Source organism: Mastigoproctus giganteus, chromosome 11, assembly GCF_048544385.1.
Source record: "Mastigoproctus giganteus isolate SK-2022 chromosome 11, ASM4854438v1, whole genome shotgun sequence".
In the NCBI taxonomy this organism is placed as follows: domain Eukaryota; kingdom Metazoa; phylum Arthropoda; class Arachnida; order Uropygi; family Thelyphonidae; genus Mastigoproctus; species Mastigoproctus giganteus.
In genome coordinates, this window is record NC_143585.1 from 73,455,297 (window position 1) to 73,479,697 (window position 24,401).

Below are 24,401 nucleotides of genomic sequence, written 5' to 3' on the forward strand. Positions count from 1 at the left end.
TTGGAATGAGAAGCAGCCTGGAAAAGAAGGTGCAGGGGATTTCAGAGACTGCTGGGAGTCATTTCGGAACAAGTAAATACATAGGCTGTGTTAGGGTAGCTAAGAATAGGAACAGGTGCATGTATACTTGCGTGTACACCATTGATAGGGGGTAAATAAATTTGATGAACTTGAGGTGTTGGTCAAAACATCAAAGGCAGATATTGTTGGGATATCAGAGATATGGTGTCACACAGATATAAGGAATGCAGAATTGGAATTTAGGGAGTACAATGTGAACAGGAAGGATAGACAGGATAGGAAGGGAGGAGGGGTTTATGCTGTTAGTTAAGAAACACAAAATCCAAGGAAGTACATCCAGTCGACATGGACAGAGCAGTGCCGAGTCAGTTTGGTGTGACTTAAGCACTGGGAAAACAAAATTGAGAGTAGGAGTTTGTTATAGGCCTAATGACTCTGATGAGTATAATGAACAACTGTACATATAGAGTGGGCCAGTAAATAAGAGTGTCTTATAATGGGGGATTTTAATTTCTCAGATATTGACTGGAATTTGTGGGTTGATCACTCGCAAACTAGCAAGGCTTTTGTGGATTTATTGGATGATTGTTTTCTACATCAGCATGTTCGGGAGGCAACTAGAGGGAGTAATACTCTTGATCTGATTATCACTAGTGATTCTTCATGCATTAAGAATCTGCAGATAAAGGAACCACTAGGTGGCAGTGATCACAGTGTGCTGAAGTGGAATTTACTCAAAGAGGTAACTACCATCAGGGGTAAAGGGAAAGGTTTTTGCTTTCATAAAGGTGACTACGATGGTCTGAGACTGTATTTAAATTCTATACAGTGGGACCAACTGATGATGTTACCAACAGCAAATTCGAAATGGGAAGCATTCAAAGGATTAATCTTGAAAGATACTAGGCTTTTCATACAACTAAGAAATATTGTTCAAGGTTTAGGCCTAAGTGGATGTCAGATGAACTAATGAGACATATGGCAGAGAAGAAAAATGCATGGGATGCAGAAGCCTATGATAGATACAAGTTGATCTGTAACCAAGGAACAAAGGAGGTTAGGCAGGCGAAGGCAGATTACGAGAAATCTTTGGCAAGGGATGCAAAGAAAAACAGCAAAGAGTTCTTTACTTATGTAAACTCTAGAAGGAAGGGGATGAATCAGATTGGTCCACTTGATATTGATGGGTCAACTGTTGATGATCCTGCTCAGGTAGCTAACAAACTAAATGAATATTTTGCATCGACATTCACACATGAGGAGGTATTCAGCGAGGGGAATGCCAGAGGTGTATTCAACTCTGGCAGTAAGCTAGAGAATCTTGTAATAACTGAGAGTAAAGTGGAGGAGAAATTGTTGAAGATAAATACAAGAAAGGCACCTGGGGTGGATGGGATCTATCCAGTTATATTAAAGGAGGCAGCAAAGGAAGTAAGCAAACCCTTACCCATAATTATGAGAACTTCCTTGGACTCAGGGGAAGTACCCATGGACTGGAGATGTGCAAATGTGACCCCAATTCACAAAGGAGGATCAAAGGGCGACACAAGTAATTATAGACCTGTTAGTTTAACATCTGTTCCCGGAAAATTAATGGAGGCACTGGTTAAAGAAGCACTGCAGGATCATCTAGACAAGACTTCAGTTATAGCTCAGACACAGCATGGTTTTGTTAAGGGGAAGTCTTGCCTGACCAATTTGATTGGATACTATGATGCAGTCACAAAAGAACTGGATGCAGGGAATAACTTTGATATTATATACTTGGATCTTAGAAAGGCTTTTGATACTGTTGCACATGGAAGACTGCTGCACAAATTGGAGCAGTGTGGCATTGGAGGCAAATTGCTGCTGTGGATAAAGGGGTGGTTGAGGAGGAGAAGACAGAGAGTGGTAATCAATGGACACTGCTCATCGTGGACTAATGTTATTAGTGGAGTCCCTCAGGGTTCGGTATTGGGTCCATTATTGTTTTCTGTATTTATAAATGATATTGATGATGGTATATCAAGCTTAATGTCCAAGTTTGCAGATGATACAAAGGTTGGCAGGATTGTTAAGGACACTACTGACACTATGCTACTGCAACAGGATCTGGAAAGGTTGAGCAGATGGGCTGAAAGGTGGCAAATTAAGTTTAACATTGACAAATGTAAAGTACTACATATGGGAAACAGCAATCCCAGAGCAACGTATAAACTCTGTGGTACTACACTGACAGTGGTAGAGAATGAAAGGGACCTGGGGGGTGGTTGTGCAGGCAGATATGAAGTTTTCTGAGCAGTGCAGACGCGCTGCAAGAGTAGCTCATGGTGTATTGTCAATGATATATAGGAATTTTTCTAGCAGGGATAAGGAGGTGATTATTCCCTTGTATAAGGCAATGGTCAGGCCACACCTAGAGTACTGTATACAGGTCTGGAGGCCTCATTTCAAGAAGGATGTAGAGATGCTGGAACGAGTACAGAGAAGGGCAACAAGATTGGTGAATGGAACAAAGGGGTGCTCTTACGAAGAAAGGCTTAAGTTTTGCAAATTACAGTGTCTGGAGACTAGGCACCAGCGAGGTGATCTGATAGAGGTGTATAAAGCCTTGAATGGTTTTTGAGCATGCTCAATGCTGATGGGATTCTTCCTCTTGCTCAGAATAATCACCTGAGAGGGCATAAATTCAAATTGAGGAAAGACACATGTAGGATAGATGTGAGGAAATTTGCCTTTAGCCAGCGGGTGGTTGGTTGGTGGAACAGACTTCCATCCCTTGTCGTGGAAGTTGATAGCCTAAATAAGTTTAAGGCTCAGCTGGACAGGTATTTCGAACGAATAGAGGGGTGAAGTGGAAGTGGTTATTTTTTATTTATTTATTTATTTTATTTTATTTTATTTATTTTTTTTTATTTTTGGCTGATGCTGCATAAGCTTGCTTTCTTGCATCAAATGCCTCTACTAATGCTAATGTTGGTTTGCTATGTGTGGTGTGTGTTAAATGTGAATGTTCTCAATTTGAGGAATGTATCGAGGAGCTATACAAAGCATAAGCCCCTGTGGTCAGATTTATAGTACTCTGCCCATGTAGTATCTTACTTGAAAGTTGACAATCCATGAAAAGCATGCAAACATAAAGACATAAAGAATAATAAATGCAATATGAAACATAATAATTATCAATAATATAAAACAATACCAATGGAAAGATGACAAAAAAGGGGAGTACCGACCTAGTGTAGAAGATAAAGAGAAAAAGTCTGTAAAAAAATTGAGAAGTGATTTAATCCATAGCCACCAACAAGGGTTGAAGAGTCAAAGTGGAAATACTGAGTTAGATAGGTATATAAAGCAATTCAAGGCAGCATTAGCAACACCTAGACAATGCTTGTGAAATACAATGTATTAATAACAAGTAGTTGTAGTGAAAAGTAACTGCTTAAAAAGAAATAATAAATTAAAATATTGGGATGGTTTATGGACCAGAGGCACTGCTTGTAATAGCAGAAATACTCAGTGATCATAATCAAATGTAGATAAGTAGATTAGAGTATGAGTGGAGAAATGCTGACCACATCAGATGTAGTAACAATGAAAAAATTAAATAGGTACCTATAAAATAAAACTGGTACTTTGTCCTTTCAGGAAAGCGGTAGTCAGATCCATCAGCTTAATGTGAAAAAAGATGCAAGCTAAAATACAGTTGGCACTGCTGTGGGCATTGGTGTAATAAAATGAATAAATTTTATATTTATACTCGTGGATGACCATGCAAGATCAGATGACTTCCCAAAAAACAGAGAAAATACATTAACATTACTGTATTTATTTTGTAGTCGTGCATGCATTAACCACAGTCACCCAAGCATGTACAGGTAGCCCTCGTTTTGCGTCGGTCCAATTTGTGCTGATTCACAATAGCACCGATCACTGACCAAAATGGCATTTTTATTTATTTATTTTTCCTTTTTTTTTTTTTTTTTTTTTTTTTTTTCCAATATTTTTAAATTGAAAGTTTAAAATCATCAGACAAAATTTATCGGCATCATACTGTGCTATGCATTATGTACTGTTAACGTGATTTAGGACAATCTGAGCCAATCAGCAATTAGCGCATTCGTATCAGAGGTGAGAAAGATTCCTGCCTTCAAAGTAAACACTCGTGGATGCAGGTAGTAAAGGTCCATGCAGTGAAGCATTCAGTTGGTTGTTGTTTATGCTATTTACACGTGTTGGGAATTTATTACGCTAACATTTTTAAATTAATTGTCCTATTAATAAATCGTGTTCTAAAGTTTTTAATTTAATAGAATAAAGACATGCCATGTCTGGTAAAAGTAATTAATTGAATCCTAGTGCAATATTCGGAGGATAGAATCTGATGAAAGCCGCCCTAATGTGTGTAGGGCTATGAATATGCCTCTATTGACTATTACTACAACTATGAAGAATGCTAATAAAATAAAACAATCACTGCAAAATGGTAGGTAAAATTTTTGGTGCCCGGAACCTAACCCTGTGATTTCTGTTTGACTCCATTATATAAAGGGTTCCATTTGCACCTATCCCCCCAGGAACCTAACCCCGACGTAAATCGAGGGCTACCTGTACTTCAAACATCAACTTATTCTGCACAAATGAGATTTTTACATTTTGAACCACTTTTAGTTTTTAGTGGAATGAACAGTTGGTTTGTGTCAAATGTGAAATTTGCCACTATTCAACATGGATACAAAGCAAAAATAAAATGATTTGTGCTTGGGTACTAAATTCCAAATCATTGAAGAAGTGTAGCACACCAAAACAGAAATTGCAAAGCAATTTAGCATTCCTCTAACAATGTTATCAATAGTGTTAAAAAATTGTAAATAAAATAGAATACATTTAATCCTTATTGTATTGACCTTGATTGTTTTAGTGAATGACATTGATTGTTTTAATTAATAATATTTAAAATTTCCATTTATATAGTTCTTGTGAATTCCATTGATTTTCGTTCATTCAGAATTACATTGTTTTTCTTTTATTTTTAAGAATATATTAATTTTAAGTAAAAAAATGTGTAAAATGTTAAATTAAAGTTTAACTTGAGTAAACCATGAAACAGAATTAGAAAGCTGATTTTGACATGTTAATTTCCACAAACCTTGTTGTTATAAAGTGAGAAAAATTATGTCCTTTGAAGTTTGTATTAACAAGGTTTTCCTGTATATATAGTGTGTGTGACTTAAACATATAATGTAATAAATAAAATTATAGAAATTAGGCAACTGCATACAGAAAAAAAAAATACTTAGCAGACATTATATATATATATATGTATTGTGATCTCTTTAGGTCACTTGCTCATAATAAAATTACAGAAATAGAATATGATGGTTGGGAATTCTGTAAAAATCTCTTGGAGCTGTAAGTATACCACTTTTATTAATTGCATTATCTACAATATAAGGTCATACTTTATTTTAACACCCCGATTTCTTTTTTTATATTTTTTATGTTTTACACCTTTACCACTAATTTTATTTATTTTTTTTTCTCTTCTGATCATTTGTGCATTATTGTGTAGAGGTTTGCACTAACTTTATTTTAGAGTCTTGTTTGATAACTTACACAAGCTTATAGTAAATTTGAGGTTTGGCAAATTATTCATGTCTTTTAGTAATTTGTATATTTGAGTTGGAAAATGGCATCCTTCTTTTTTCTTTACCACACACGCCTTTTTTTTTTTTTTTTTTGCAGAACATCATACTCATGTTTTTGAATAAAATGTGCAATATAATTAAATAATAACAATGTATTCACAATTTTTTTTTATTTTTTAATGAATACAAGGTTACCAACCTTGGTAACAGTTAGTTACTTATTTTCCTGGTGTGATCACAATTGGAGACCCTTCCAGAAGTTTTGAGAATGCACAGTGCAAGATGTCTAGACTGTTTAGATTTCAGAAACTGAAGCTTAGCATAGCTGTTTATTTACATATAGACAGATGCGGTGGAGTATTATAACTAACTCTCTGTATCTATGGGGGGGAGAGAGAGGGGGAGAGGGAGAGTGAGTGAGTGCGAGCCTCGGTAGTGATGTCATTTAAGTTTTATCAAGACTGTGAATTAAATGATTTAGCAAAGCTTCTTTGTGAATTACTAATCTCTATATTACCTGCTGAGTTAAAATGAAATACATGAAAAAAAAAAAAAAAAAAGAATAAAATAATAAAGATAAAACATCACCTATTAAGAAAGACTTACAAGAACTGCCTCTTGCAAGAATAAAATAAAAAAAAGATATGGCATCACCTATTAAGAATTATGCATCTTGCAAGAATTGTCAACTAAAAATATAGGAAAATGGTTAAAGTTAGAAACTGAAATGAATAAGAAATGCTAAGCTTTTGCCATCATCTCACAATGACATTTCTTCTACTAGATATGATCATACCAATCAGACACATGGGCCTGTTTATATTTCTTAATGGTTAATGCTTCCATTATATGTAGTTTATAGTCTTTTGTAAATTTAACTAAAATGCAGTGTTTGGCTTTGTGGAGAAAATTTACCTACATGTAGTGCTGTCTCTGTTTTGTAATACAGTTGTGCCTCCGTATATGCTGATTCAGTTACCCGCGGTTAACCATGGGGGGGGGGGGAATAAAATGAACAAGTACTACTCACGTGTCCAATATGATGCTTCTCTTTATTTTTTACAATGTCTCATATGGTTTGGTCACCAACATTATAATGGTTCTTTAGAGATTTAACGGATGCACCGTTTTCAAACTTTTGAATAATTTCAAGTTTTTGTTTAAGTTGAAAGCACAACTCTTGCAGTTGCCCATAATTTTCGCAATTTCAAAAAAAAAAAAAAAAAAAAATCCAACATCCCTGACATAAATAACAAACAAAATTTGTCCTTTTACAGTGCGACGGAATACAAAATCAACGCGATGCACTAAATCAAACTAAACATGGTTTCTCTCTCTCTCTCTTTTTTTTTTTTTTTTTTTTTTTTTTGAGTGGTAGGTGTGAAGACAGCAGGGGTTGCAAGATAATAGGCACACTAATCTCCCAACGACTACTTATAACGTCTGTTCTTGTCGCTTATTTACGACTTGCAAAATATCTGTTTATACCTATTCTAGTTATTACTTGAATTTTATGATTTCTGGTCGATATATATATATTTTTTTTAATTTGGAGTGTTCCAGTTAACCAAATCCCGGTAAATCGAGAGTCTGCTGTACTTTATTATTACCGTATTTAATGTTGGTAATGTCTTATTGTATGTTTAATTATTTATCAATTAAACTTTATTATATATATGTATGTTCAAGAAAATCATGTTATATATGGGATCAGCAGGCTTATATCTGCGGTTTCAGCCATCCACGGTAAGTCTTGGAACATATCCCCTGTGGATATAGGGGTCTTACTGTACTATTATGGAAATTGTTATTCGTAAGAATAGGCTTCTGTGCTGATAACATCTGAATAATTATATCCAGTAGAGATAGACTTATTGAACTAAGTAACCTTCCTGACATTTTATCAAGGATACTATACTATATTGTTGACATATTGGATATTACAAGTAACTTATTAAAGTTCCTGAAAAGAACCTAATTTTGAATAGGACGAAAACATTTTTAATATCAATATATAAAAGATTTGTTTGATTTTATTTGCTAAATGTGATATGTGATGGTGATGAAAGCTTGTAGTGGATTTCTGCTAGTAATATGGGGGGAAGAATATTTTATAACTAACTTGTGATACAGTATTATTAATTAATGAGAGAGGAGATGATTAGTACTGAAAACTGATTTTATATAGTTGAATTCATTATTTTAAGTCTTCAGCAGAACAAAATTTCACTGTATTACGGACTTATGTTGTAATACTAATTTTTTTATGCTATAAGAGTGAAATGATTTAAAATGCAAATACTGTCCTGTGTATGTAAACTTTCAAAAAATATGAGTTTTTAAAGCAATACCCTGTTTATATTTTATTTTGAGATTTAAAAAATTCTCACCATTAGAAAAAATTTCTAAATCTTAATATATATAAACAATGTGCCTCTTTTTGTACCTTCTTTATATATTATGATTTCTTAGGTTTTTTTTTTCAAAACCTTAGTAACGTTATTTATAACATTCGATGCTTCAGCAATATAGTAAGTATACTTGATAACTTGTCAGGAAAGTTGTTCTATCTCTTTTCTACTGGATATTGCTATTCTGTTGTATCAGATACACCGGCATATTTCAGGTGCCTCCGTAGCCAGGTGGGCAGGAGCAGCAGTGCATAGCACACACTTCTTGATTAGACCAGGGTTCGAGCCTGTGACCACCAAATATGGAGGATGCGGAAAAGCCAGGGAATAACCACCGCATATCCCCGGAGCAATATGGCTTTAGTTGCTAATGCTCCCAAAAACCAAACAATAACAAACTGGCATATTTCCATGAATTCCAAATGGTTTTTATAATAATGTTGCAATGGAGCTGGTACTACATGTAGATTAATTTTCTCATGAGCCAGACATTCATAATGCCAGTATTTTAATTTAACTTACAAATGTTATAAACTGTGTATGATGGAGGAATTAGTTATTAAGAAATATGAACAAATAAGCTTCAGCTAACAAATAAGCTGATATGAAGGTCCTTTGATAAATTTCTAAGGCTAGCATAAAAAGACATTATCTCATGTTGACTTTACACTGTTTTTAATGCAGTTTCCTAACTCAGTGTATTTTTTCCATCAGTTCATTTTTTCCATCAGTGCTGCAGTTTTATGATTCCAGTTTTGTTATTGTTTTCTCGAAGATCCTGAGAAAAGGAGTGTGTAGTCTCTATTACTTCATTCATCTGACCCTCATTTCCTTCCAGACAAGTTTTTTAATTTCAAGAATAGATGGAAATCAGATGGGGGGCTAGACCTGGCAAGTATGGTGAATGGAGCAACAATTCATAGCCACCCTGGTGAATTGCAGTCATGGCAACAGCAGATTTATGAACATGTGCATTGCCATTGTGAAGCAAAACACCATTAGCATTAGTAGAGGTGCATGATGCAAGTAAGCAAGCTTATACAGCATCAGCCAAAAAAAAAAAAAAAAAAAAAAAAAAACCGTCTCATTTCACTGATCCATTCATTCCAAATGTTTGTCTAGATCTTCTTTGAATTTATTTAAGCTGTCAACTTCCACAACAACAGATGGAAGTTTGTTCCGGCAATTAACTACCCACTGGCTAAAGGCAAGCTTCCGCACGTTTATTCTACAACTATCTTTCCTCAGTTTGAATCTATGCCCCCTCAGTTTTGTAATCTAAGCAAGAGGAAGAATCCTGTCAGCATTGAGCCTGCTCAATCCATTCATAGCCTTATAAACCTCAATCAGATAGCCTTGCAGGTGCCTAGTCTCCAGAAGTTGCAATTTGCAGAACTTAAGTCCTTCATAAGAGCACCCCTTTGTTCCCTTCACCAGTCTTGTTGCCCTTCTCTGTACTCATTCTAGCAACTCTACATCCTTTCTAAAATGAGGCTTCCAGACCTGTACGCAGTACTCAAGGTGTGGCTGACCATTGCCTTATACAAGGGAATATTCTCCTCCTTATCCCTGCTCACAAAATTCCTGTATATCATTGACAAGACCCCATGACCTACTCTGGCAGCCTGTCTGCACTGCCCAGAAAACTTAGTATCTGACTGCACAATTTTTAATTTCAAGTTGGTACATTTCTCTGGGGTTACTGCTACCCATATGCAGTACTTTGCATTTGTCAATGTTAAACTTCAGTTGCCACTTATCAGCTCATCTACCCAACTTTTCCAGATCCTGTTGCAGCAGTTTGCTGTCATTACTGTTATTAACAACCCTTCCAACCTTTGTATCATCTGCAACCTTTGACAATATCATGATAAATATACAAAACAACAATGGGCCCAACACCGAACCCTGAGGAACACCACTAATAACATCAGTCCACGTAGAGCAGTATCCATTGATTACCACTCAGTCTTCTCCCACTCAACCATCCTTTTATCCATTGTAGCAACTTGCCCTTAATGCCATACTGCTCCAATTTGTACAGTGGTCTTCCATGTGCAACAGTATCAAAAGCTTTCCGGAAATCCATGTATATGATATCAAAATTATTTTTTGCATCCAGTTCTTTTGTGACCACATCATAGTAACCAATCAGATTGGTCAGACAAGACTTCCCCTTGACAAACCCATGCTGTGTCTGAATTATTACTGCTGTCTAGTCTAGATGATCCTGCAGTGCTTCTTTAACCAGTGACTCCATCATAATCATCATATTTATTCAGGTTTGCTGAATTCTTTGACTTGATTGCATCTTGTAATGTAGTTACTAGATTAGCACAGTGTTGTCCACTCAGTTTGTCCTTTGGAAGATAATCTACCATTAATTATTTCTTTTGAATCTCAGAAGACAGATGCCATGACCTTACTTGCCAGTGAGTTGGCCTTCTTTGGAGATTGTGAATGCTTCTGCTATTTTGAGTGAAGTTTTGCCCTGGTTGGTAGTGATGAAGCCATGTTTCATTCATAGTTATCTGTCTGGCCACAAAGTTTTTAAGATCTGTTTGATAACAAGAAAAAAAGTTGCTTTGAAGTTTTGAATTTAAGATGTTATTATTGGGTGTCAAAAAACAGGGAACCTTTGTGTGGAAGCTTTTGTTATACTTAATTCATTTGACAGAATGTTTTGTACCCATTCAGTTGAGATGCTTGTAGCCTCTACTATTTCTCTAATCATTACACTGCAATCATCCATCACCATGTCATGAACTTTATTTATTTCTGGAGCAGTTGCTGTTGATGGATGTCTATGGCACTCTTCATCTTCAGTGCTGGTTCTGCCCCATTTAAATTCAGCCACTCACATCTTTGTGAATATCCTTGCTCAATAACTGCTTTTTGCGAAGATATTTTATTATGGCTTGATGTTAAATTTTTTTCTGTTTATGCAGGCTTGAACTTTAATGACTTAAAGTGTTCTAAGTTATGAACTAAAACAACTCTGCACTCGTTCATATAAAGGTTCAAATTATCAAAAAAAAAAAAAAAAAAAAAAAAATATGCACCAAAAATACATCCCTCTTCTATGAGAGACTAGAAACTTATGAAACAGCCCCTCATATAAGCAAAATTTTGTAGATTCTGTGAATCCATTTATGATCACAAACTCGTAATTTTATATATGTATATATCTATCTATCTATCTATATATATATATATATATCCAAGTATGAAGATGCAAATATTAAATGTTATAAATATAAATATTATAATAAATATTAAGTAGTCACATAACCAATTAATGCCATCTAGGACGATTAAACATTACATTGGTCTGTATAAATATGAATATGAGTTAAGTTGATAGTGGTAAGAGTTTTTAAAGGTAAAATATGATATACTAGCTTATCAGACAAACCATAAACCATGGCGGGTACCCAACGTGACCTGAAAAAAATCAATCTATGCTATGACATATATAAAAAATAACATTAAAATACCATTAAAATGTTAATTATGGCAATAAGATACATTGAAAGGGACTTTTTCTAGGGCTAACCCTTTCAATGTATCAACCATAATTAACGAGCTATCTGTTAATTATGGTTGATACATTGAAAGGGTTAGCCCTAGAAAAAGTCCCTTTCAATGTATCTTATTGCCATAATTAACATTTTAATGGTATTTTAATGGTATTTTTTATATATGTCATAGCATAGATTGATTTTTTCCAGGTCACGTTGGGTACCCGCCATGGTTTATGGTTTGTCTGATAAGCTAGTATATCATATTTTACCTTTAAAAACTCTTACCACTATCAACTTAACTCATATTCATATATATATATATATATATATATATATATATATATATACACGTACACAGTCAGACCTTTCTCTAATGAACTTCGATATAGCAAAATTTTCTGTTTAGCGAACTTTTTTTATTTCCCCTCAGTTATTACATTGAAAGTAGTTTCTGTGTAATGAAAAAAATTTCCATAAAACGACCTGAATTCAAGATACCTGGGTATGCATTGTTCACACTTCCAGCTTTGAAGCGATAGAGCTGATGCTTTGGAAAGCATGAATTGAGAACTAAAGGATTAATTCTGAAGAGCACAAATTAAAAGCTAAAACATTCCACAATTTAGTGGTGCCCATAAAACATATTGTACTGCCTCTGCTGAACCAAGAAGTTATGCTGGTCAACTGTTATCTATGTCCACAGCCATTGGCAAAGGTTAAGGCATATTCCCAATGCAGACAAAGGCTCCGGTCAGCCTGTTTTCTACTGTAAGCACCCTATTAGAGAATTAGGAGAGCGTGATTTTTCCTTTATCCCTGAAATTTATCTGTTGTTTCGCAGAAATGAGTCGTCCACACTTTCACTAAATTTCACCTGTCTCTATTTACATGGTAGGTGCAAGTGGTCTCTCAATCAGTTTTTTTTTTTTTTTTTTGGAAGTGCTTAGTGTTGATCGGGGTGCTAAAAAAAAAGAAATCGCTTTAAAATTTGGTATCCCTGCCAGTAGTGTGTCACCCATTCTGAAAAACCATGTTTCAATTCTCAAACTGTTTAAGGAAACGGGACCTAGTTGGAATCATCTGAAATTATGTCTATACGAAGATGTGGGTGAAGTTGATTCAAGACTAAAACATGCTGATATCATGGCCACTAATAAAAGGAAGGCTATGGAGTACTCATCTTTTCTGGGCAGCATAAAACGTTCCAAGCCAGTTCTGGTTGGCTGGACAAATTTAAAAGGCACCATGGCTTACTCAAAAAGTTATTTCTGTGAAAGTGGAGTTGTAATCGAAAAAGACTGTACCCATTGAAAAGAAACAGTTTTGAAAAAAATTATGCAGGGCTACAAGCCCAACATATTCAATATTGATGAAACAAGTCTATTTTTTAAATGTTTGCCGAACAAGACACTGACTTTTAAAGGTGATAAATTTTTATGTGGTAAAAATAGTAAGGTGAGAATTACAGTTTTGGTTGGCACAAATATGGCTGGTAATGAAAAACTGAAACTTTGGTAATAGGCAAAAGTAAACAACCCTGATGTTTCAAAGGAGTAAAGTCGTTAGAGTTGCAATTACAACAAAAAATCTTGGACGACAAGTGAAATTTTTAAACAGTGTATTTTATGTTTCAATAGAAAGATGATGAAATAAAAAATAAAAAATTGCGTTGATTGTCGACAACTGCCTTGCCCACCTTCACTCGGTAATTTTGAAACTTACAAGTGGGAAGCTTGTTTTCTTCCCTCCAAATACTTCATCTAAACTGCAGCCAATGGACCAAGACGTTGTCAAGAATTTGAAAATGCACTACCGAAGGCAGATACTGAAAAAAAATATTATGCTGAGAATAGAAACCAACCAACCTATAAGATTCTGTTAGAGATTTGCAGATGTGCATATCAGAGTTGACAAAAAGTGTGGAGTCAAGATGTGATGGAAACAATGATTAGGAATTGTTTCATGAAAGCAGGTTTTGCTAAAGTGCCAATTAACAGCAGAGAGGGAAGAACCCCAAGCGAGATGTTTGATCAGCGGAGAAACTGTTCTTGAAAAATTTTTAGGAGTTTATAATGTCATAGTAGCTGAATATCCAAGTGACTCCAACATTGTGGAGAATTTTCGAAGAACTAATGACAATATCGATGATGAGTTGGAAGAAAATGAGGGCAACAAAAGCAATGCAGGCAACATTAACCCTCCCAAACATGAAATGTTGACAGCATTTGAAACTTTGCGTCGAGGCCCTCAATGTGAAGAAAATGTGCCAGAAAATATATTTGAGTGTTTAAATAAATGCGAACATTTTTATGAACTATGTACAGTAAAATCCAGCGTACAACAAAAAATAACCAAATATTTTACGAAATAATTCTTAAACGTGTACTAATATATTGTACCCATCATGTAAGTAGTCATTTTGTAATATGTATGTATTAATAAATAAATTGTTTTAAAATGTTAGAAAATTTTTTTCATTCCCACTTATTTCTGATTTATTTCCCATCTGTTACTGTATTTCTGAAATGTTGGGTTAGTGTTTTTCATTGTTTAAAATATCATATTTCTTTATAACGAAATTTCTGTTTAACGAATTTTTTCAAGAGAACGATTGATTTTGCTATATAGAGGTCCGACTGTACACACACACACACACTAGACTACAGAGAGCCATATCAAGATCCATTTTACATGTAAACTTAAATATGTTTCTCTGGAGTCAGAATACTGTCAAAGGATATCCTTACCCTTATGAAATTCCTATGAAGGGTGAGAAAAAAAGTTTTAAGAACAGGGTATATAAAATTTATTAATAAATTATTGATTAGGTTATTTTGATAAGATGGGTTTCCAGAAACCTTTACATTCAAAACAAACACCAGAAGGTGTAGTTATCAAAAGAAAATTTAAAATGAATTCTTGCTATTCCAGATAGATTTTTATTCTGTTTAGTGACAAAACTTGGTTATACAGGGACACAAAAGGATTGTTGTGACTTGATGACCTAAAACCACAATTACAGGGGAATATTATGCCAGCCTTATATCAAAGTTAAAAGCTGTGATTTGGGGAAAAAAGACAAAGAAATTTGGATGATTGAGTTTTGCTTCTCCATGACAATGCACCTGTGCACAAAGCTTGTGTTGCACAGGCTAAAATTCATGAATGTGGATTTGAACAATTAAAATACTCCTATATAGTTCAGATGTTGCTTCAAGTGAGTATAGTATGTTCAGAAACCTTGAGTCTGATCTTTGCGTAACTCATTTTAAAGATAATGAAGAGCTAAAAGCAGCGGTGAAAGCTTGGTTTGGTGCCCATCTTTGCTGGTTAAATATAATAAGTATATTAAATTCAGAGTGAATATATTGGGGGGGGGGAAATATATATATATATATACACACATGTACAGGCACTCCCCAACTTACGTAATACTCGACTTAAGTAAATTCGACTTTATGTAAGTTTTTGCCAGTCGGTTCAACTTAAAAAAATATGGAAACGTATTTTGCATCCTGTAGGAATAAATGGAGGTATTGTGAAAATATCATAATGTGAACCCAATAACACAGTTTTTTTTTGGTAATTCGTTCCAAGACCTCAGAAGTTGAAATTTTCGCTATATAACTAGGCTATTTAACTCTCTAAAAGGTCATTTTTTTAATGGAAATTGTATTAGTTTTATATAAATTTATGTCAAATAAGCACAACACAAAAATCACTTTTAACTTAAGGATACAAAAACAAAACATGTGGCCAACACATTTACAAATGCTACTATTGGCTGAGAGAAAGGGCTACACGATCTGGCTGGAGAATTCACTACACTTTCATTGTTATCATGTGTTTTGTTATAAGAATCAATTTTGAACGCCTTTGTGATGTTTATCTAAAGCACATTTCTGGAGGTCACGATCATAAAACAATTTGCACTTTATAGTTTATTGGGCTTTTCTATTAGTGAAATCTATTATAAATGGTTGCAAACTCAATCTTATTGCATTTGCGATAATACTGATAACTGGAATTGTGTGGGTTTTTATGTTATGGTGAAGTGTGTTTCCCATTCACCGAAATCTTCAGTCATATAAAAAACATAAATTTTCAAACTCTTCCCTCATTCCTATTTACTTAATACAATGATGAAGGGAAAACAACCAATGGAAAGTGCAAGTGGTGGCAGTGCTAGGAAATGAAACAAAATTGATTTAGAAATGAAAATGATTAAGAAGTACAAAACAGAACAGTTTTTCATCTGTTGCACAGGAATTAGGTCTTGCTGCTTCAACAGTGAATACTATTTTAAAGGGCAGTGCACGTATAAAAGAACATGTTAAAGGATCAGTGCCTTTAAGATCAGCAGTGATCACAAAACAGCTTTCAGGTGCTGTATCGAAGATGGAAATGCTATTAATAATATGGATGGAAAATCAGCTTCAGAAGCCAGTGTCCCTGAGTCTAATGGCCATTTAAGCAAAAGCGAGAAGTATTTATGAAGATATTAAGGATAAGTATGGCGAACCCCAAGCCAAGTTCTTGGCCAGCAATGGGTGGTTTAATAGGTTCAAGCACCTTGCTGGTTTCCACATTAAAGTAAAATTTTTGTAATTGCACACTTTTGTAATTTTCCTGTGCATGAGAAAAAAATTGAATAAATAATAAGTAAACAACAAACAAAATCAATGGGATTATGTGGAAAAAACATACAAAGAGTCAAAATTGTTATTGATGATAAAATAATAGAACAAATATCTAACTTCACCTATTTGGGAAATTTAATATCAAATGAAGGGAAAGACATCCACACTAAACTACAAAAATATAATGAAATGAATGGAACGATGAAACGCCACTTAGGAAAACAAATGACAACTGAAACAAAATTACGACTGCACAACATCACTTCAAAACCAGCCCTCTTCTACAGCTGTGAGACTGGGGTCATAAATAAGAAAGATGCACACAAATTAGAAGCAGCACAAATGAGATTTTTAAGACCATTATTAGGCTTTACAAGACTAGACCACCAAAGAAATTTAGATATCCACGAGAAATTAAAAGTAGATAACATAGTAATTGACATAAAACGGTATCAGGAAAAATCGATCAGCCACATAGAAAGAATGAACCCAGACCGGATCCCAAAATTAGCCTTTAACTACAAACCTACAAGCAAGAGAGAGATGTTGGTCAACCAAGACAACGATGGCGAGATCAAGACCACCTCCAAGAGCTACAACAGAACAGAAGCCGGACCAAGTTCATGATGATGATGATGAATAAATAATTTTATTTACACGTTCATCGAACATTTCTTTTTTGCTTCAATCAAATTCTGTATGCATAGTTGCGAGTACTGCATAAGCCTTTAGAGAAATTCCGACTTACAAAGAATTCCGTGGAACTCAACCCTTATGTAAGTCGGGGAGTGACTGAAAATATATATATATATATATATATATATATATTTTTTATCTTTTTTTATTATTCCCCCCCCCCCCACAGTTGGTCACAATTCAGTGATCACTGAGTGTATGTATCTGTGTTGTCTCCAGTAAAGCGGAACAGTCATAGAATAAACAATATCAGGTAATTATCCCTTTCAGTTTATTTGCTAGCACAATGACTTGCATGCAGATATTAATCACTGTATCAGCGTAAGTGTCCCATTGCTACAGTAAGCATTCCAGTTGTAGTTGAGAGTGCTACCTTTATATACTAGTTCTAAGTAAATAAAGTGACATCCAGATCAAATCTCAGATCAGTTCCAAATCAATCCTGTTGTTTACAAAAATTACAGGACTGATTTGGAACTGATCTGAGATGTGATTCCTTTTACCTGATAACAAGGTCTAGTTATTCATGCTAGACTAATGTAGGGCATTTTAACTTTTTGTGTTTCCTCATTGATAATAAAATATTTGAAACTATAACAGATGAGATAACCTGTATATGACTCGGCAACTTTATTTCACAGAAGACTGCTAATGCCCAATTATTTAAAGCAGAAAATATATTGCTGTGGAATAAAGTTATTCTTGTTTTAGCACTGGTTTCTTGTTTTGGTGCTGGATCATGCATACTTAAATGTATTTATGGAAAAGAAAACTTCAATAAATAATCCAGAATGGTCCTCTTAAATATTGTTAAGAATTTGTATGAATACATGTTATATAATAGATGCACTTTATGTAATAATAATTGTTTTCAAGCTTATACTGAATCTATGAATTTGGCTGCAAATTCATTGATGTCAGTATATGTTTATTTGGTGCTCTTCCTGCAAACTGAAAAGATAAAATAACCAAACAAGGGGGAAGTGGTTGCAAAAGAAAATGATAGGGCATAACAGTTTTTCGGTGGAAGAATAAGTAAGTTACATTGATTCTCGTCTCAAAACATTAAATTAAATAAAAAAAAAAAAAACAAAACTATTGATTCAACATTTCTGTTATTATGTTTCTATTACAATGTTTCTGTTGATTTTAGAAAGTAAGTAACATTATATGTGACCTCCTGAAAAGTTGAACAAGGTTAGTTGATGGAACCAGCTGCACTAGAAAAAAGAGTAAGAAGAAATAAAAAGTAAAGAAGGAGAATATCTTATGTGCAAATTGTTCAAGAGTAACAGGATTGTAACCTTTCTAAAAACAATTAACCTCAATATAATGTGTCTCTTCATACTGCAGTTTTGGATATACCACAGTTATGATCATGTCCCCCAAAATGAATTTTGGAAAAAAAAAAAAAAAAAAAAAAGTGTGTGTAAAAAGAACTAGTAATTTCATATTGGAAACTGGAAAGGGTGAATATTGTAATATATGCATAAATACTGTACATACTGCTGTATTTCCATGAGGGGAAATTAGCTAAAAAGTGGCTGTATATTCGCTTCGATATATTCGATATTCAGTTGCAGAGTAATTTTTGTAAATAACAGGACTCGTCAGAGACTAATTGCTGTGGACACAGTTTCTCCCCCTCAGCTAGAAATGCAATAAAAGCATATATCACTTGAACGCTAATTACAACAGCTACTTCTGGAGGGGAATACGGCTACCATTCATCAAGGGCACTGCATGAGTTACAAAGTAAATTTATGTAAACAACAGCACATAATATCTTTTCTTTGACTAGAAGTTACACTTAGGATAACAAAAATTGCTAAGGGCTAAACTAGACAGAAATATTCATGAATTGACAAGTGATTTATGGAGAAATCATGTGACTTCACTTCGGTACTATGATAAGCCAGAACAGTTTAGTTTCGATTTAGTTTTTGCAAAACACTGTAAATTCTAGGGCATTAGAAATAAGTACATAGCAAAATTAGTAAATCAGTATGACTGAAGTAATGGCAATCAAAAGAAAAAGTTACACAGCTGAAGAAAAGTTAAAGATTATTGAAAAAGTTATGAGTGGCAAAACAAAATGCAGTATATTTCGTGTGTGAATTCCAGAAGGAACAATCTTTGGCTGGATGAAAGAGGAAGAAACATTACATTCATTCATAGAAGATGAAGTAGCCTTTCAAAGAAAGAAAACTAGACTTTGTGAAAACAATGATGTGGACCAATGCTTATACAAGTGGTTTCTAGAGAGTGTAGTGAAGGAGTACCAATAAATGGGGTAATTTTGAAAGCACAGGCACTTAAATTTTAAGCTTCTTGGTGGAGATGATGACACATTTAAAGCCTCTGGAGGGGGGGGGGGGAGCATTTTGGAAATGGAAGGCTCGTCATGCCCCAGCTCAGCCTTTTTTAGCCAAATCTGCATTTGATGATTACATCAGAAGTGTTTCCTGAATTTCTGCTTAATGTGATTCAAGATGGAGAATTCACAGATGAACAGTTTGTGCATAGGTAAAAGTTGTGTGTGAACAAGAGTGAAAATCACAAGCTAAAGCCATTGTGCATAGGTAAAAGTTGAAGTCTCTGGTGTTTTAAGCATGTCAACATGAAATTCCTACCCGTGATTTATAAAAATAGCTCACACTTGAATGATGAGTAATATTTTTGCTTTATGGTTTGAAAATTAATTTTTACCATCAGTGCGATGCCATTGTCTTTCTAAAAAAACTTGGAAGAAAAAGACTGTTACTGTTGGATCGTTGTCCAGCTCATCTTTTGGCTGATATCCTGAAATCGAAAGATGGCAAGATCAGAGTGGTGTTTCTGCCAAGGAACACAACTGCACTAATTCAGCCCATGGATCAGGACATTATTTCACTATCATGATGAGCCCATGGATAAGGGCTCATCATGATAGTAAGCCTTCAAAGCCTGCTGTTGTGGTGAGCTACTTGCTATTGTTGTGAACTGAGAAATTCAAATTTTAGAATTTCTGAAAACATTAACACTGAGAGACGTTGCATAATATTGGATTAGTGTGGGAGAAAGTAAGCTCAATAGCAATTGAAAACTTCTGGAAAAAATGTATTGGAAAAGATGAGATCACTAATAATAACCTTGAGTTAGTGGCATTTTCAGAACAAGAAGCAAAGGCTGCTTGTAATGTACTCAGTGGCAGTCTTAGTGCAAATGACCTGGCTGCTTGGATTGAGATGGATGCTGAGCTCCAGTTGTGCATTACCTGAGCAAGGAAGAAATTGCAGACCCTGTGAACGGTGGGAAGACAATCAACAAACAGAAGGCCAGTGACATAGGGAGTGATTCAGAAGATAATGTGGGTGACTCATGTAAGGAAAAAAGCACCAGAAATTAACATAAAGTGCTTGAAAACATTACTGAGGTAATGGTGGTGTGGTTAGAAGGTCGGAGTGATAGTGAATATCTTCATTTATTTTATGTGACCGCTATTAAGAATTATGTATTTTAAAAAATGCCGTCATCAGTTTGGGAAATTAAATTACACAATTATTTCAGAACAGTTGTGTAAAATGTAAGTGCATAACAGCATTTTGTATTAATAGAATGTAAAGGGAATGATATGATCTTTAATACTTTGTCTTTTAATCTGTATACTCATAAAACATTAGTAAATAAAGTGTATTTATGTTAAAAAAATCTGGGGGAAAAATGGTAAAATTTTTTCCTATAATGCACTTTACTTACAATGCATGTATTAAAGTTGTTGCCTGACATTTGTGTTATATTGAGGTTGCACTGTAGTTCATATAAGGTTGGCAAAATAATAATGTTTAAAAATTTGACTTTCTTCTTTTCATTTGTACATAATTTAAATTTACTTATTAACTTTCAAAATGTAATCAGTAAAATAGTGTTTTCAGTTTACTGAAAAACACTATTAGTTTCATTTCGTTTGCTCATGAAAATGTATACAATATAATATTTTAAAAAGCAATATCACTTACAACAGTAGCATCCAATTGTTTTTGGCTATGGCCAAAGCAAATACAGTACTGAAGGTCATGAGCTGAGTGGGTTCTCATGGGCAGTGGGTGTAGGCTTAAAGAAAAGTTCCTCACTACAAATTATAAATTTTTCAAAATAGGATTTAATTTTTGCTGAACAATGTGTTTTTTCCCTGCAAGTTATTCTGAGTTTTTTCACACTACTACAGACATAATTAGGAATGTGACCATGCTGCAGTCCATTTCTTCGTATTAATTAAGAAATGGGCTGCAGCTTTGTCACACACAACTTACACTTAAAGGTCCTTTTCTCTCCATTACTACCGAAACAGCCTGTGATGCATATTCCCTTCCTCATTACAGTTATTATGATCACACTGAAGAAGAGCCTGTGCTTCCAGTCTTGAAATTTTCTGTCTTTTGAAATTCTTATTTCAATTTCTTTCAGTTTCCTATTTTTTAAAACTTCCTATTATTCATTTTTACTGTATAATAATTTTCATATTTTTTATTCTAGGGACCTTTCCTTTAATTATTTGCAAACGATCACAACAAAAGCATTTGGAAAACTTCATTCTTTGAGATATCTTTATTTAGAACACAATTATTTGACTTCAATAGATGAAGATGCCTTTCAACCTTTATCATCCTTACAACTTCTGTAAGTTTGCATTTATTAGAAAAATATATGTATGAATTATTGAGTAATATTATTATTGGTAAAAAAGTCTCTCTCTCCTGAAGAAGTTATTACCTTTTGGTCTCTGTAGTGTTTATATTCCTTTTTTAATATGATTTGATAATTTTATCTAGATTATTCTTAACTGAAATTTATTTATATGTGATTTAATCAGCTGTGTCTTGCATGTATTATAATTGTGTATGTTTAATTTGTGGTTATTGATTAGTACTAGAACTATTTAATTAAATGCATGTCCAATCATTAATATTAACATATTATTACATATCCATATATTGTTTATTTTTAATCATTTAACATCCATATATAGGACTGCAGGTGACATTGTCTCGTTAAGATTAAATATCACACACGACACCTTCCTTAATTTAAAACTACAATGTATTCAGATAAATTTATGTACTCGGAATTACAGTAGACTGTCAAAATAATGGCACATTGAGATCAGTGCCGAAAAAAGAAAATGGCAGTTCACGTGATTACTGTATTTGTTTAAGTTCGCCATTTTGAAAGTGAATTCTGTACTGATATTATGGATTATATGCTGTTTTACATTTATTTTAAATGAAAAATCCCTCACCATGGACCCTAATATTAATAAACCTCATACAGAGAAGAAAAGAAGAACAACATTAAAGCTTAGTGACAAACTTGATATAAAAATAGAATGGGCGGAAATAGGAGTGTATTAATTAGTATAACCTTGGATGGTTTATGTGCAGTTAGTAAAATTGCATTCTTAATCTCTCTATTTCTTTTTTCGCCTCATTATTTTTGCATTAAATATAATTAAAATAAAACTTTCTAGATAACGGAAAAATTGAAATAATGGCATCTTCAATCCACGAAGGTGCCGTTATTGTGAAAGTCTACTGTAATTTGAAAATTGTATTTTTTTTATTTATTTTTTTTTCATGTAAACCCCAAACACGACAGGTATTAGAACCTATAGTACTTAGTACCGTGCTTGGGTTGGAGGTTGAGAAGACGAAAGAAGATATTTATTGACACTGGACTTGAACTTCTGTAGACTGTAATTTTCAGGAAATACGTATGAAGGAAGGTTGTTCCAGAAAACGGCAGTTGAATGAATAAACGAGGAAGATGAAAAGTTGGTTCTGTTAGTTTGGAGTTGGACAGTAAATGGATGTTGGCTGGTGGCGGCACATGTTCGGACTGTTTTGAAAGAGAGAGCGGGAATTATAGAAGCCAATTCAGAAGAACAGTGCCCATGGAAGTATATGTAGAAGAGGCATGCAGCAGAAACAGTAAGTCTATGAGACAGCGAGTGGAGAGACTTTGTTAAAGATGAATCGTTAATTAACCTAACTGCCCTCTTCTGAATAGAATCGAGAAGCCTGAGAGAGGTTTTGGGGACACCACCCCAGATGTGGGAACAATATTCCATGGCAGGGCGGATTTGTGATTTATACTGAGTGAGCAGCTGTTTGGAAGAAAAGTAGTGCCGAGAGCGAAAGAGAAAACCAAGTTTTTTAGATGCAGAGGAAGCAATATTTGTAATGTGCTTGTGCCAAGAGAGATTAGAAGTCAGGGTAATCCCCAAAAGAGATATATCATTTTGCCTAGAAATTGGAGTGTCACTAAAGGTAAGCATAGGAGCAGAAGAATCCTTTTCGCGAGATATAAGACAAGACTGAGTTTTAGAAGGGTTGAAATCAACTAAGTTGTCTTTGCCCCACTGAAGAATTACCTGATGATCGGCATTTAAGGAATTGGTACCAGATTTTCGAGAAGTTGAAGCTGATTGAGCAGGACAAGGTTTCTCAAAATGGAAAGTGGAATGCAATGTGCTATCATCGACAAAACTATGGATATGATTTTCAGAAAAGAGTGCGGGAAAGAACTGAACCTTGGGGAACACCGGCATTAGTGGAGAAGTTAGAAGACAGAGAGCCATCTACCATCACCCTCAGTGAGCGATCAGAGAGAAAACTGGATAACCAATTACTAAAAACAGTTGGCAAACCATAAGATGGAAGCTTGTTTAGAAGACTTTTATGCCAAACACGATCGAAAGCCTTTGAGATGTCAAGAGCAACTACTTGTGTTTCACCGAACCTTTCCATTGAATTAGTCCATAAATGGGTAACATAAGCCAGAATATCACCAGTGGATTGACACTGACGGAATCCATACTGGCGATCGTTGATCAGATGGAAGGTTTCTAGGTAGTTTAAGAGTTGGCGGTTAATTGATTTCTCCATTACTTTAGAAAGAGTAGAAGTAATTGCAATGGGACGATAATTGGATGGGAGGGATTTGTCACCCTTTTTAGGAACTGGCTAGATATGAGCAAATTTCCAAGCAGAAGGTAAAACACCTTTGGAATAAGAAAGTGAAAAAAGGTGGCAAAGAATAGGAGTATGTTCAGGAGCACAGGTTTTGAGAACAAGTGGAGAAATACCATCGGGACCTGGAGCTTTCTTAGCATCAAGATTCGTCAAAATCCTTCTGACATCCTTTTGACGGAAGACCAGAGGAGGCATTGAATGGAGCGTGTTGGGAATGGTGGGAGGTGTTTTACCAAGATCATTAATACATGAGTTGGAAGAAAAATGGGATGCTAGCAGGTCAGCTTTATCTTTGGCTGAAATGACAACAGAACCATCTGGTTTGAACAGAGGTGGGAGCAGAGATGGGCAAAAGTTGCGGCCAATAGCTTTGGCAAGAGACCAGAATGCTCGGCTACCATTAGGGCAAGAAGCAAGTTTTCTACTCTTAGTCTGTTCAAACTCTAGTTTGGACTGATTAATAACTGCT

General features: G+C 34.6%; 1 protein-coding gene across 1 annotated transcript in view; it reads left to right on the forward strand.

Moving 5' to 3' along the window:
* The window catches only part of LOC150078125 (uncharacterized), a 281,371-nt gene that overhangs the window by 138,451 nt on the left and 118,519 nt on the right, over positions 1–24,401 (forward strand). The window contains exons 9-10 of the mRNA XM_090384470.1: positions 5,344–5,415; positions 21,438–21,581. Of these exons, the coding sequence (XP_090240596.1) occupies positions 5,344–5,415; positions 21,438–21,581 (216 nt within the window). The remainder of the gene's footprint in view (positions 1–5,343; positions 5,416–21,437; positions 21,582–24,401) is intronic.